This window comes from Carassius auratus, unplaced genomic scaffold, assembly GCF_003368295.1.
Source record: "Carassius auratus strain Wakin unplaced genomic scaffold, ASM336829v1 scaf_tig00019337, whole genome shotgun sequence".
Classification (NCBI taxonomy): domain Eukaryota; kingdom Metazoa; phylum Chordata; class Actinopteri; order Cypriniformes; family Cyprinidae; genus Carassius; species Carassius auratus.
The window spans coordinates 113,276-129,850 of NW_020524949.1; the positions used below are offsets into that span (position 1 = coordinate 113,276).

Consider the following 16,575-nt stretch of genomic DNA (forward strand, 5'->3'; position numbering starts at 1 on the left):
TCTCTCTATTAGTTTTATTGGATCTTAGTGCTGCGTTAGACACAATTGACCACAACATTCTTTTGCATAGACTTGAACACTTTGTTGGCATCAGTGGAAGTGCATTAGCATGGTTTAAATCGTACTTATATGACCGCCATCAGTTCGTAGCAGTGAATGAAGATGTATCATATCGATCACAAGTGCAGTATGGAGTACCTCAAGGCTCAGTACTAGGGCCGCTACTCTTCACACTTTATATGTTACCCTTGGGAGATATCATCAGGAAACATGGTGTTAGCTTTCACTGTTATGCTGATGATACTCAGCTCTATATTTCCTCGCAGCCCGGTGAAACACACTGGCTGCCAACGAACCTCACAACGCTCTCCTCCCCCCAGCCCTTTGAGCAAATTGGTATGGATCTGGTAGGCCCGCTGCCAGAAACCGCCCGGGGCCACGAACACATCCTTTTCATCATGGATTATGCCACCGGCTATCCTGAGGCCATCCCTCTTCGTAAGGCCACCATGAAAGCTAACGCCCAGGAGCTGTTTCTACTGTTCCCAGATACTGACTGACCAGGGCACCCCATTTATGTCCTGGATGATGGCTGACCTGTCTAAGCTCCTAAAGGTTCACCAGCTCCGCACCACAGTGTACCAACCCCAGACCGATGGGCTCATCGAGCGGTTCAATCAAACCCTGAAGCAAATGCTACATCAAGTGGACGCGAAGACAAGTGGGACTGGGACAAGATACTGCCATATTCAATTCAATTCAATACAAGTTTATTTGTATAATGCTTTTTACAATACAACTCATTACAAAGCAACTTTACAGAAAATTACGTTTCTACAATATTTAGTAGTAGCTTATGGTGGTGACTGTCAGTTTGTGCACATATGACAGGAATTTTCAGAAAAATTAATACAAGACATAGTCAGCCAGATGATGAATATTATTAACAGTAATTATTATATGATGCAGTCACACTTGTAGCAATATTTGTTAGTTCTGTTGTTGATTCAGGGTTAGCATCATCTGGGGTCCCCTGAGGGTCAGCATCATCTCTTCTCAGGTGTTCTGGATCCAGACTGGATAAATCCTAGTTAGGCAAAACATAGAAACAAATAGAGACATCATTAGCATAACTGCTTTTCAAACAAAGTAAAATTAATTAGTTTAACCAAAGATAAAGAGTAAGAATGTGCATTTGATCAGATACAACTGCAGTCACAATTTAAGAGATACATTATTCGAATGCTTGGCGAAAGAGAGTTTTTAATCTAGATTTAAACAGAGAGAGTGTGTCTGAACCCCGAACATTATCAGGAAGGCTATTCCAGAGTTTGGGAGCCAAATGTGAGAAAGCTCTACCTCCTTTAGTTGACTTTGCTATCCTAGGAACTACCAAAAGTCCAGTGTTTTGTGACCTTAGGGAGCGTGATGGAGAGTAGTGTGGTAGAAGGCTAGTTAGGTACGCAGGAGCTAAACCATTTAGGGCCTTATAGGTAAGTAATGATAATTTGTAACTGATACGGAACTTAATATAGGTAGCCAGTGCAGAGACTGTAAAATTGCGGTAATATGATCATATTTTCTTCACATTGTAAGGACTCTAGCTGCTGTATTTTGGACTACCTGTAGCTTGTTTATTGAAGAAGCAGGACAACCACCTAGAAGTGCATTACAATAGTCCAGTCTAGAGGTCATGAATGCATGAACTAGCTTTTCTGCATCAGAAACAGACAACATGGTTCGTAGCTTGGCAATATTTCTAGGATGAAAGAATGCAGTTTTTGTAACATGGGAAATTATTTTCAAAAGACAAGTTGCTGTCTAATATAACACCCAGATTTTTGACTGTAGAGGAAGTAACAGTACATCTGTCAAGTTGCGAATTGTAATCTACAAGATTCTGTATACTGTTTTTTGGTCCAATAATTAATACCTCTGTCTTATCCAAATTTAATTAGAGAAAATTATTGGTCATCCGATCTTTTACATTTTTAACACACTCTGTTAGCTTAGATAATTGAGAAGTTTCATCTGGTCTTGTTGAGATATATAGCTGAGTATCTTCAGCGTAACAGTGGAAGCTAATCCCGTATTTTCTAATAATATTATCAACATGTATATTGAAAATAGAAGGGGACCTAGGAAGGATCCTTGTGGCACTCCATATTTTACTGATGATAAATGAGATGAATCCCCATTTAAATAAACAAAATGGTAGCGATCGGACAGGTAGGATCTAAACCAGGGGTGTCAAACACATTTAAGGTTGAGGGCCGGATCAGAGAAAATGTCCCCTTGTGTGGGCCAAATTACCTTCTTGTTAAACTCTAGTTTGCTTACAATTACATTAATATTAACCATACAAACTACAATATAATTTTCAAAAATGTATATATGTGTGTGTGTATATATATATATATATGGCAGCAAATCTTTGTCTTTATCAGTGATCAACTGACTCATTCAAAACGGCTGATTCATTTAGAAATTAGTAATTGATTGTCTTTATGAATGGGCCACTGAATCATAGATTCAAATGCTTTGTTTAAAAACAAAGATTTATTCAGTAACAAAATACTCAGTGCTGCACGGAGACACATAATTGTTCTTACTTTGGCCTTCTTAAACACTTTTCCTTGCCGAAACCGAGCTCGACAGCACTGTGACTAATATAACACACTTAATACTAGCATCTTTTTAGTTGAACTATAGTATAAAAGCGATCGCGCTGACATTCGGGAAACACTCTTGTTATAGTTAGACATTACTTAACGATCATGACATAAATATAAAAAATACAGGGCATTTTTGCCTCATATCTTGAATTATATTGTAACCTGATAGCCTTCATCTGACACTGAAAAACTCTCACAATGTGTTTTTTTTTTTTTTTGCAAAGTTACAAAATGTCAGTTTGCACATCAATAAAACAACAGTAAGGATATTAGTACACAATAAATATTGCACACTTCTTTCTTATTTACTTTCTACATACAAAGCTGTCCAGTGCATCAGAGTGTAATTTAATCACGAGTTGTGATTAAACTTAACGTTACATGTTGGCGTTGAGATAATAATACCCTTTTCCATTTCACCTTAAAGAGCCTGTCCATCGTTCCAGGCCAAATGTCTTCTTTTGGACATGTTTAAAATCACAAGAAAATTGCCACACAAGCATCAGTTACAACGCAGCTATCATCATATCCTCATGCTCGAGATTCTGGCACCGCTTTAAAATGAGCATGTTAAGTGTCCAGACTCCCGAGGCGTAATATCATCGTAAATTAATTAGTAATTTGTTCCTCTTTAAATTAAAAATAAAATACTGTAGGGAACACACTTTATCTCATTTTCAAACTGAGGTTTAATTTATTATTTTATATTATTGTTGAAATCCTCCTGTGGGCCGGATTGGACACCTCTGTGGGCCGTGTTTGGCCAGCGCGCCGTATGTTTGACACCCCTGATCTAAACCATTTTAGAGCCTGCCCTTGAATACCTGTATAGTTTTGTAATCTATCTATGAGTATGTCATGATCTATGGTGTCGAACGCAGCACTAAGGTCAAGTAAGACTAGAAATGAGATGCAGCCTTGATCTGACGCAAGAGGTCATTTGTAATTTTAACAAGTGCAGTTTCTGTGCTATGGTGATGCCTGAAACCTGACTGAAATTCTTCATACAGATCATTTATTTGCAGGAAGGTGCTCAATTGAGCAGACACAACTTTTTCTAAAATTTTTGACATAAATGGAAGATTTGAAATAGGCCTATAATTTGCCAGTACACTAGGATCTAGTTTTGGTTTCTTAATAAGAGGCTTAATAACAGCCAGCTTAAATGGTTTTGGGATGTGACCTAAAGATAACGACGAGTTAATGATATTGAGAAGCGGTTCTTCGGCTACAAGTAACAGCTCTTTCAGTAATTTAGTGGGTACAGGATCTAATAAACATGTTGTTGGTTTAGATACAGTGATAAGTTTATTTAGCTCTTCCTGTCCTAAATAGCAGAGTATGAGAGGAGCGGAGCGATTCTGACTAGAGCAAGGAGCGAGTCTGACACAGAGACGTGCTGCCGAGCAGAGTATGAGAGGAGCGGAGTGATTCTGACTGGAGCGAGGAGCGAGTCTGAGACAGACACGTGCTGCCGAGCACAGTATGAGAGGAGCGAAGTGATTCTGACTGGAGCGAGGAGCGAGTCTGAGACAGACACGTGCTGCCGAGCACAGTATGAGAGGAGCGAAGTGATTCTGACTGGAGCGAGGAGCGAATCTGACACAGAGACGTGCTGCCGAGCAGAGTATGAGCGGAGCGAAGTGATTCTGACTGGAGCGAGGAGCGAGTCTGACACAGAGACGTGCTGCCGAGCACAGTATGAGCGGAGCGGAGTGATTCTGACTGGAGCGAGGAGCGAGTCTGACACAGAGACGTGCTGCCGAGCAGAGTATGAGAGGAGTGAAGTGATTCTGACTGGAGCGAGGAGCACGTCTGAGACAAAGACGTGCTGCCGAGCACAGTATGAGCGGAGCGGAGTGATTCTGACTGGAGCGAGGAGCGCGTCTGAGACAAAGACGTGCTGCCGAGCAGAGTGTGAGCGGAGCGGAGTGATTCTGACTGGAGCGAGGAGCACGTCTGAGACAAAGACGTGCTGCCGAGCAGAGTGTGAGAGGAGCGGAGTGATTCTGACTGGAGCGAGGAGCGAGTCTGACACAAAGACGTGCTGCTGAGCAGAGTATGAGCGGAGCGAAGTGATTCTGACTGGAGCGAGGAGCGAGTCCGAGACAGACACGTGCTGCCGAGCACAGTATGAGAGGAGTGAAGTGATTCTGACTGGAGCGAGGAGCGCGTCTGAGACAAAGACGTGCTGCCGAGCAGAGTATGAGAGGAGCGGAGTGATTCTGACTGGAGCGAGGAGCGAGTCTGACACAGAGACATGCTGCCGAGCAGAGTATGAGCGGAGTGATTCTGACTGGAGCGAGGAGCGAGTCTGACACAGAGACGTGCTGCTGATCAGAGTATGAGTGGAGCGGAGTGATTCTGACTGGAGCGAGGAGCGAGTCTGACACAGAGACGTGCTGCCGAGCAGAGTATGAGAGGAGCGAAGTGATTCTGACTGGAGCGAGGAGCGAGTCTGACACAGAGAAGTGCTGCTGAGCAGAGTATGAGCGGAGCGAAGTGATTCTGACTGGAGCGAGGAGCGAGTCTGACACAGAGACGTGCTGCCGAGCAGAGTATGAGCGGAGCGAAGTGATTCTGACTGGAGCGAGGAGCGAGTCCGAGACAGACACGTGCTGCCGAGCACAGTATGAGAGGAGTGAAGTGATTCTGACTGGAGCGAGGAGCGCGTCTGAGACAAAGACGTGCTGCCGAGCAGAGTGTGAGAGGAGTGGAGTGATTCTGACTGGAGTGAGGAGCGAGTCTGACACAGAGACGTGCTGCCGAGCAGAGTATGAGAGGAGTGAAGTGATTCTGACTGGAGCGAGGAACGAATCTGACACAGAGACGTGCTGCTGAGCAGAGTATGAGCGGAGCGGAATGATTCTGATTGGAGCGCATCTGACACAGAGACGTGCTGCTGAGCAGAGTATGAGAGGAGCGGAGTGATTCTGACTGGAGCGAGGAGCGAGTCTGAGACAGACACGTGCTGCCGAGCACAGTATGAGAGGAGCGAAGTGATTCTGACTGGAGCGAGGAGCGAGTCTGAGACAGACACGTGCTGCCGAGCACAGTATGAGCGGAGCGGAGTGATTCTGACTGGAGCGAGGAGCGCGTCTGAGACAAAGACGTGCTGCCGAGCAGAGTGTGAGCGGAGCGGAGTGATTCTGACTGGAGCGAGGAGTGAGTCTGACACAAAGACGTGCTGCCGAGCAGAGTATGAACTACAAAAGTGCCATTGTCTGGTAAGTCTCATATTGCATAATCATATTAACTGTTTATCCCTTGAACTACAACTTTCTTTGCCACACTATTCAGCATCAATCCTGCCATTCAGACAATTTCACTGGTTAAGGTAAGGTGTGGGTTAGGTTTAGGGGTTAATATTTCTTGTTGCATTGTGCAGGAAACACTTTAACTGACACAACCAATAAAAACTTCATAATCAGCTGTGGGGCAGAGTTTGCACTGAAGTGGATTGGGGAAAAATCGTGAATGCGTGTCATGTACCTGTCTCTCAATGAGAGGAAGCCACGCCCTATTTTGGAGCTCCCACCCCGTTTTGGAGTTCCCGCCCCTATTTGGAGGACTATCTCCAGGCTGCAGTTATACCCTTCTCCAGACTCCTGCTTCACACTCAGGGCTGTGTTTATGCTAATAGAGCAGAGAGCATCACAAATGGGTGGGACTTTTCATCCTCAGTGACGTGAACAGAAGAATCTGAAACCGTTCTTTTGTAGAGACTTTTCATGATTTAATTGGTTTTATTAAAAAAAGGTGGATTTTTAATATTATAGGCTAGTCGTTTTCACACACTACAGCCATAAGACTGTCTGTAATAATAAAAACTCCCTAATCATCGGGAAGAAAGAGGCGGGAACCGGCGGACAATCAAAATGAAACTTTAATTACAAAATAAACACAAAACAGCGCATCAGCCCCTCACGGACGACTGATGCGCTAAAAAAACAAAACATAAAATAAAGCCCAGGCCTGGTCCTCTCTCGTCCTTCACTGTCGTCGCTCCAGTTTATATCCTTCCATCTCCTCTGTGGGACTCGAGACCGGTGGTGGGTCGCAGGTGTCGCTCATTTCCCAATCACTCCACCGGCCTCGCTCTTTCCCACATCCCTTGGCCCCGCCCCACTCGTCACACTGTTCAAACACCTTGTAAAAGTGATTTTTGTATAATAGGTCCCCTTTAACTACAAGTAAAAGTACAGCTTTAAAAATATATTCTAAAGAGTACAAGTACCCGAAAAAACTCCTGAATTACAGTAACGTGAGTAGATGTAATTTTTCATTAACACAGTTTCACTGATGATCCAAAAGGAACCCAAAACCCAGGATAGATCGGCTGAGTGAATGTGGTCTGGACTGTGTGGATGAGGCTCATTGTGTCAGAGACGCTGTAGAAGGACAGAGTTCCTGCTCTGTGATCCACAAACACTCCTATTCTCCTGCTGATGGACTCTACAGGGAGATCAGTCCAAATGTCATTGTGTATGAATGAGCAACTGGAGGAAGAGCAGAACAAACTCCAAGACTTATAATTACGTCCAAAGAAACACTCTTTACTCTCTTCCTTCCTGTTGATGCTCTTATATGACACTGATATAGACACACCATCATCTCCACTCCACTCAATCTCCCAGTAACAGGGTCCACTCACACTCTCTCTACACAACACCTGATAAACATCATCAAATCTGTCTGGATGATCAGGATACGACTGATCTGTTTTAGCGTATGTAATCACTCTGTTGCTATCCGAAAGTTGGAGCCATTTATTCACAGTGTTCAGATCCAGAGTGAACTGATGTTGATCTGATGGAGACAAAAAACACACAGAAACACAGAATCAGAAATTATTAATCTGTTTGATATTTTCATGTAGATCAGTGTCTCAGAACAGATGAACAGATATCTGGGCAAATTGTCATTTACATTATCAATTATAAAACTCTTCTTTCACCTTCTACAGCACGTGTCAAACTCAAGGACCACAGGTTTATTCCAGCCTGCCACATCATTTTATGTGGCCCACGAGACCATATGATTGTTTTAAAATAAAAATCTATGCTGCTTTACATAGTAAATTCTGAAAGTGTGAATAAATACCACAAGTTTCTGTTTCTATTTGGCAATCAATTTATATGCAGAAATTTACTTTGGTGTGCATTATACAGTATTGTTCAAAATAATAGCAGTACAATGTGACTAACCAGAATAATCAAGGTTTTTCGTATATTTTTTTATTGCTACGTGGCAAACAAGTTACCAGTAGGTTCAGTAGATTGTCAGAAAACAAACAAGACCCAGCATTCATGATATGCACGCTCTTAAGGCTGTGCAATTGGGCAATTAGTTGAATTAGTTGAAAGGGGTGTGTTCAAAAAAATAGCAGTGTGGCATTCAATCACTGAGGTCATCAATTTTGTGAAGAAACAGGTGTGAATCAGGTGGCCCCTATTTAAGGATGAAGCCAACACTTGTTGAACATGCATTTGAAAGCTGAGGAAAATGGGTCGTTCAAGACATTGTTCAGAAGAACAGCGTACTTTGATTAAAAAGTTGATTAGAGAGGGGAAAACCTATAAAGAGGTGCAAAAAATGATAGGCTGTTCAGCTAAAATGATCTCCAATGCCTTAAAATGGAGAGCAAAACCAGAGAGACGTGGAAGAAAACGGAAGACAACCATCAAAATGGATAGAAGAATAACCAGAATGGCAAAGGCTCAGCCAATGATCACCTCCAAGATGATCAAAGACAGTCTGGAGTTACCTGTAAGTACTGTGACAGTTAGAAGACGTCTGTGTGAAGCTAATCTATTTTCAAGAATCCCCCGCAAAGTCCCTCTGTTAAAAAAAAGGCATGTGCAGAAGAGGTTACAATTTGCCAAAGAACACATCAACTGGCCTAAAGAGAAATGGAGGAACATTTTGTGGACTGATGAGAGTAAAATTGTTCTTTTTGGGTCCAAGGGCCACAGGCAGTTTGTGAGACGAACCCCAAACTCTGAATTCAAGCCACAGTACACAGTGAAGACAGTGAAGCATGGAGGTGCAAGCATCATGATATGGGCATGTTTCTCCTACTATGGTGTTGGGCCTATATATCACATACCAGGGATCATGGATCAGTTTGCATATGTTAAAATACTTGAAGAGGTCATGTTGCTCTATGCTGAAGAGGACATGCCCTTGAAATGGTTGTTTCAACAAGACAATGACCCAAAACACACTAGTAAACGGGCAAAGTCTTGGTTCCAAACCAACAAAATTAATGTTATGGAGTGGCCAGCCCAATCTCGAGACCTTAATCCAATTGAGAACTTGTGGGGTGATATCAAAAATGCTGTTTCTGAAGCAAAACCAAGAAATGTGAATGAATTGTGGAATGTTGTTAAAGAATCATGGAGTGGAATAACAGCTGAGAGGTGCCACAAGTTGGTTGACTCCATGCCACACAGATGTCAAGCAGTTTTAAAAAACTGTGGTCATACAACTAAATATTAGTTTAGTGATTCACAGGATTGCTAAATCCCAGAAAAAAAAATGTTTGTACAAAATAGTTTTGAGTTTGTACAGTCAAAGGTAGACACTGCTATTTTTTTGAACACACCCCTTTCAACTAATTGCCCAATTGCACAGCCTTAAGAGCGTGCATATCATGAATGCTGGGTCTTGTTTGTTTTCTGACAATCTACTGAACCTACTGGTAACTTGTTTGCCACGTAGCAATAAAAAATATACTAAAAACCTTGATTATTCTGGTTAGTCACATTGTACTGCTATTATTTTGAACAAGACTGTATATGATACGCAAAAATTGGGATTGGGGTTTGGAGTTTTTTCGTTGATGATGATTGAGTGGAAAGCTCAAAGGAATAAGTGCAGACCTCATCAGTGCTCAAGCACTGGTCAAGCAGCACACATGGAAAAACACAATATTTTTCTTTCTTTTAAAGGGGGGGTGAAATGCTCATTTTCACTCAATATCCTGTTAATCTTGAGTACCTATAGAGTAGTACTGCATCCTTCATAACTCCAAAAAGTCTTTAGTTTTATTATATTCATAAGAGAAAGATACTCTGTACCGATTTTTCCCGGAAAAACACGAGCCGCTGGAGGCGTGACGTGTGGGCGGAGCTAAAGAATCACGAGCGCCAGTAGGCTTTTGGGTTGAGAGCGTTTAGAAGCTGTGACATTACGTGAGGAAAAAAAAACCATCATCCAAAACAAACCATGGCTAACAGTCAGATTCAGCCGTTTATTTATGATCCAGAATCAGATCCCGAGGCTGAAACTGAACGAGAGCAGCAGCAGCAACGACTCGCTCCGAGCGGGGCTCGAACCCGGGTCTCCGGCATGGGAGGCGGACGCACTAACAAGGAGGCAGAGATATTTGAAGCAGTTTTACTCACCGCCTGCTGTTCCAACACACGATCGTGACCCTTTTTCGTTGGGATTGCATCATCCTTAAGAAATAAACGATACGCAAATCCGTCGTCAAACTGGGCCTTGTTTGTAAAACAAGCATCTTCGAAATGCAGGGAACAAACAAAAACACTTGCACAACTCCGTTGATGCTCTGTAAAAATAAACTCCATCCACTGGTCCCTTAATGCTGTTTTTTTTTTTGTAATCTGTGCAGGGTTGTCTTGCCCTGGCAACCAAAAACACACTCCTTTTGTGACATTTCGGTCTCTCGCTCTGATCAGTGAAGTCTGTTGTGCTCTCAGTGCTCTGCTATACGGGAGCGCGCGCTCTTCCAGCAGACATATAAGGAAATTCCGCTCCATCTAACGTCACACAGAGCCATACTCGAAAAAAACTTTCCGAAACTTAATTTTTGAAACTTTGTCCATGTTTAACATGGGAATCCAACTCTTTAACAGTGTTAAAAACAGTGTGCATGAAATAGCATTTCACCCCCCCTTTAATGAACTAAAATAATAATAATAATTGATTGCAGCTTTCAGACACGACTTTCTTCTCGTTTTAATAGTTTGTTTGAGGCCGTTTCTATGGAGTTTTTTTTATGACAAATGTCCAGAGTGCATTTTATTGCCTATGCGTGAGTGCATAAAATGCATGAGCGCAAATCTCTCTGCTTGCAGATGGATTCCCATTCATTCACTCTCACAGAAAATGGACGCACTCCCTATCACATTACACGTGTGCAGTCAAAATTGATCACGGTTCATGAATTCGCTGTCTCTCTATCAGCTTGTTTAGTGTGCAGGTGTGTGTCTGTGGGCGTGGTCCTTGATCACGACTGATTAACAGCACCACCTTCGTCCCATTGTGTGTGTCTATTTAAGTGCAGTAACTGGTATCTCATGCTGTCAGATCAATGTGGTTCTTCCCTGTGTTCCTTCTGTCCCCTGGCTGTGTTGGCTTGTGGATTCCCCCATTGTTCTTTATGGAATCTTCTTGTTCCCTGCACTGGAATCACAAGCTCTTTCACTGGGATTACAGCACTGGATTACTGAGGTTTATCACTGTTGTCCACCAAGGCCCCTGCGTCACCCACCATCAGAGCTTGTGATCGTTGCCACTCTTGATCTGTGTTTTGAGCCTCTTTGTTGTCTGTTTGTCTGATCATTTATATATCTTGTCATTAAATCGCCTTGCACTTGCATCCTGTCTCTGAGTCATGATAGATCTTATCTCCTGAGTTTAATAAAAGCAACCTGGAGTCTGGGCGTCCACTGGCAGAAACAAAAACTGATGCATATATACCAATGAATGTAAATCAGTATTTACAACATAACTGTAATGTATTTGTTTTGCATATGTCCTGCAACAGATCTATAGCGAGGTGGTCACCCTAGCACAGAGTAATAAAATAATAAATACTAATTTAAATCAGTAAATTTTAACGAAAACAATACATTAAAAAAATAAAAGAAGCATTTTTTTCTTTACGATCAGATCAACCGGTAAACTCCTGGAAAGCCCAGGATCCAGTAAGCGAATGCATTCAAACAGTAAGTTCAAACAATCGTACGCGTACAGATGTCAAAAAAATCAGCAAGCTATTTGGTGTTTTATACTGTATGCTGGCTGAATGTATTTTAGATTACGCAGTATATCGTGAAAAGTGCTATACAAATAAATGTGAATTGAATTGCAAACAGTTACTAATGAATTTATTTATTTATTGTAGCACTACATACATTCATTGTGAATTATGACAATTAAAAAGTATTTTAGTACTTTAATTTATATATATTTATTTTTGGGTGGGGTTGAGTGTGGTTGAGTACCACCACTTCTTTTTTTCTACTGCAAGCATTGATTGCGTATCACAGTGGTTCTCAAACTTCTCCATGAAGTATCCCCAGCACTGCATGTTTTGTATGTCTCCCTATATCTGACACACCCACATCGGGTCTTGCAGTCTTCACTAATGAGCTGATGAGTGTGATAGATGAGGGAGACAAAATGTGCAGTGCTGGGGTACTTCATGGAGAGGTTTGAGAACCACTGGCATATCAAATGCACACCAAACACATGTATATATACATGCCAATGTCAATTTCTGTGTATAAATCGCATGACAAATGGAAACATAAAATCATGTTATTGATACACATCTTCATGAGACCAGGCTCATGCCATGTCTCTCACAAGTTCTTAAAAGCTCACAATTATTTGTTTTGCCATAAATGTAACAATTTTTTAAAACAAATTTAATGTAATGATTTGTGCTTGATGATTCTTGTCATTATTAGTTACATTGATTTATAAAGTCATTTGGATTTCTTAACCTGATAAATTAAAAGGATTTATGTTAAAATAACACAGAGCAATTACATATATCACATCTATGCAAATGCATTCAATATTTGTAACTTAAATAAGTAATAATAAAATAAAGAGAGTAATTTAACAATATGTTAAAAAGTAACATTTGTACAGTCTTACAGTTACAACCGGCCCTTTGATGGCAGCCCTAATGTTGAAGTGGCTCTCAGTGAAAATGAGTTTGACACCCCTGTTCTAAAGGAAGAACGTGAATACACTCAGTGAGTTTTTCTGCTGGTTTTCTGACTGACTTACATTGTAGGAAGTCCTTCCTGGTCTGGTGAACAATGTTGTTGAGTGTTTCTGTGGAAATCAACAGACATGAACAGTGTGATCCTGAATCCATTCTTAACACATTGATGTTCTTCATGATATGAGATGATGATGGACTGGTTTCTGAGAGCAGATGAATCTCCAGGACTTTACCTCTGTCTGAAATGTTCTTTTCGGAAATGTTCAATGCAAAAGCATATATTTGGACCACGTCTGCTGTTAACAGAGCCAAATCATTGAGGTTTGATGTTATCAGTGTGATCTGGGCTCTGTATACTTGATGATCAGTGATTGCTCCGTTCATCATACAGTGATTACATCACTACTACTTTATGTGTAAACAACTGTACTATAGGTATGTCAGGTTAATTATGCTTTTTAAACCACTTGTTATAATGTCAAAATTATATCCCATACGATTAAATATTAAGTGTTTATATAATAATTGTTTGACTTGCAATTGCTGCTTGCTATTACATAGTCTCTGGCATCTACTCAATGAGTCCATATGACTAAAATAAGAATAAACTTAAATTTGTTGTTTCTATGTGAAGACAGTGTTTGGTATTTACCATTGGTCAGATTTGTTTCAACTCTAGCAGGAACAGGATCTTCAATACTTGTCTCAGCCTGGGCTGTATCTGAGAGAGAAACAGATCAGAATGAGAGCAAGTCTCCCTCCACCCATCCTCACCACTTTCTACAGAGGAACCATAGAGTCACTGTCTGGTACAGGAACTGTAGTGCAGTAGACCGTAAGACCCTCCAGTGGACAGTGAACACAGCTGCAAAAATCATCGGTGCCCCTCTGCCCTCCATCCTGGACATTTTCCTCACACAATGCTCCAGCAAATCCAACCGTATCATGAAGGACCCCACCCATCCCTCCCACAGTCTCCTCCAGCTGCTACCATCAGGAAGACAGTACAGGAGCATCAGATCCCACTCCACCAGACTGATCCACAGCTTTATCCCCCAGGCTGTGAGAGCCCAGGACTCAAACCACACCACCCTCCTCTGAAACCCCACACAACCCCCCTCCTCCTGAAACATGGACCATATTTATATATAGTATATTTATAGTCGAAATCTGTCAGTAGGATAGTTGTATATAGGTATAGTATTATGTGAAGCATTCATATAGTCTGTATTTTTTAAGCTTGTGTATGGGTAAAAATGTATATATAGTAAATTTATAATAAAAAATCTGTCAGTAGATTAGTTGTGTTTATGTTTTTACTGTTTTACTTAATTGTTGTAAGTCTGTATTTATGTAGCACCAAGGTCCTCTGAGGCATGACATTTCACTCCACTGTATGTCCACACGAAAACTTGATTAAACCACACAAACACATCAGCTTCAACACAAAGCCAACAGGACATGTATTCTGAAAATATTCACTCTGTCAAACAATTATAGAAAAATATAATTCATATATGAGAATGACCTTGTTATACTTAAAAAAAACTCAATTCTTCAGTTTATTATTATTATTATTATTATTATTATTATTAAGGCACATTTAACAGTTTCAGTTTCACTTTCGTCTGTTACCTTGTTTGTGTTTCTTCTCTAACTTTTCAGCTACATGGTTCTGTTTCATCTCCCTCAGAATCTCCACTGTTATCTTCACCCCTTCTTCTGGTCCAAAATGCTTTTTTATCAGATCCACTGTATCAGGAGCATCTGCCTTCTCCAGAGCAGCAGCTGGAAAACCTTTATGATCCTTTAAGTGCCATTTAAACCTCTTCAGTTCATCTGTGACTAGATCATCCAGAGCTTCCAGAAGCTGCTTTGAAACAGATGCCATCACCCTTCACTGATAGAAATATAGAAAGTAGAAATACAGCATTAGTTTTATCAATGAGCACAACATATTGTATCAGCCAATATCTCAATATCAGTATCAGTCAATACCGAAGTTCTAAAATTTGGTCAGATTTAGACAGGTCAGTATTTTATGAAGCAGTATTTACTAACTTACCGTGAAAAATTAGGACGTTTGTAGGCTTGTCGTTCCACCTCTGAACTGACACCTCAAGAAAAAAACCTCAGAAAATCATTTCCTGGGAGAACCAGTGTAACCGGTATTTCAAAAGACATGAGAGATGCTCTGGGTCAAACACACACGTTATATCTGATGTATGCAGCACACTGAGATAGACTGAAAAATGACAGGTACATTATGAAACAAACAGCAGTAACACAGAGATAAACAGTCACAGACAGGCAGAACAAAAGCAGACACTCTGTTCTCACAGGTAGAGTGACTAACACCAGGTTATACTAATGGGCATGTTGGGCTGCAGCCCAATGCTCTTTTGCATTTTACATAGGGTTACCAAACATTTCATATAATATAGAATAATCCCATATTTAAACTATCAGTTTGTCCTGTATTTGCAGGCATATGCCGCATAACCATCTTCTATGGAAGTGAAATAATGCCATATGTCTTTTAAACAAAAAACATGTTGGTGTTGGCGCAGTGTATAAGACACATGCCTTTGGTGTGAGAAACCCGGGTTCGAATCCACTGTGAGACACCAATGTGTCCCTGAGCAAGACACTTAACCCCTAGTTGCTCCAGAGGCGTGCAACCTCTGACATATATAGCAATTGTAAGTTGCTTTGGATAAAAGTGTCAGCTAAATTAGTAAATGTAAATGAATAGCACTAACTGAAAAAAATATTAATTGCATTAACCCTCTGGAGTCTAAGGGTATTTTGGGGCCTGGAGAAGTTTTGTCATGCCCTGACATTTGTGCTTTTTTCAGTTTCTTATACACATCTAAATGGCTAAAGTCTAATCTCACTGTAATCAGCACAAACTGGGCTATAATAATAAGTGAGCAGCATGTATGTACATTATTGTGTTTTTGAGAAAAAAAATGTTATGCATGGTTGGTGAAAAACTAAAAATGTTAAAACACTTGAATAAGGCCATAAAACACATACAGAACATTGATTCCCGGGATTTTTGATAACTGGAGCTTGTAGCCTAGAATTTTTCTTTCTAAATTATGTGAAAATCATCTTGTTTACTCACTCACAGAAAACAATATATTGATTTAAATTTTCTAAGATACCTTTTGATGGTAAAAGTCATATTCGGAGTAGGCTTCAACTGTCATGAATATCATTATGATTTACACCTGAGAAGACAAAGCCCTGCATAATGAGCTGCATAATGAGCCGTTCAGTCAGCTGTGTGACTGAGAGGGAAGAGTTACAAGAAAGAATGTGAGGACAAAATAAATGTATATATTTTAATGTTTGTAGTTTATTTAGAATATATTTAATTATCCCACAACATAACTTAATATCCACTTGCGAGTGCAGATAAACAGTTAATTAGGAACAATCAAAGCTGATTTTCAAACTGAATGTTTCTCATCATTACTCTATTCACACAATCCTTCAGAAATCCTTTAAACAATCTTATTTTCTACAAAAAAAACAGTTATTGTTGTTATTATTATTATTAATGTTGAAAAGAGCTGAGAATATTTTCTGGGTTTTTAGGGGGAATAAATTGAAAGAACTGCATTGTTTTTACATTTGTTAGAGTTATCTCTATTTGTTACATTTATATTATTTACATCAAGCTTTTGAATGGTATAGTATTGTATATTGTTATTGAAACTTCATAATGTTTCACTTGATTATACATTTAGTCAGGAATTATAGTTTGGAAAAAGTATTTGGAAAAAGTCTAACTAGTAAAATGTTTACACGTTATTTGAAAACTAGTACAAGTATAATAAATAAATAAATAAAAAGAGACTTACTCGTGTTTATGATCTCTGCTGAATAAAGTGATTCATT

General features: G+C 40.4%; 1 protein-coding gene across 1 annotated transcript; it reads right to left on the reverse strand.

Moving 5' to 3' along the window:
* Positions 1 to 6,815: 6,815 nt before the first annotated feature.
* On the reverse strand, positions 6,816 to 14,767 carry LOC113076223 (stonustoxin subunit alpha-like). Its single transcript, XM_026248882.1, has 5 exons — positions 14,732 to 14,767; positions 14,302 to 14,566; positions 13,319 to 13,387; positions 12,729 to 12,776; positions 6,816 to 7,484 (listed from the first exon to the last, which is right to left on the reverse strand). The coding sequence occupies exons 2-5, from the start codon at positions 14,555 to 14,557 to the stop codon at positions 6,961 to 6,963; spliced, it is 897 nt and encodes a 298-aa protein (XP_026104667.1). The 5' UTR covers positions 14,558 to 14,566; positions 14,732 to 14,767; the 3' UTR covers positions 6,816 to 6,960.
* Positions 14,768 to 16,575: the final 1,808 nt, after the last annotated feature.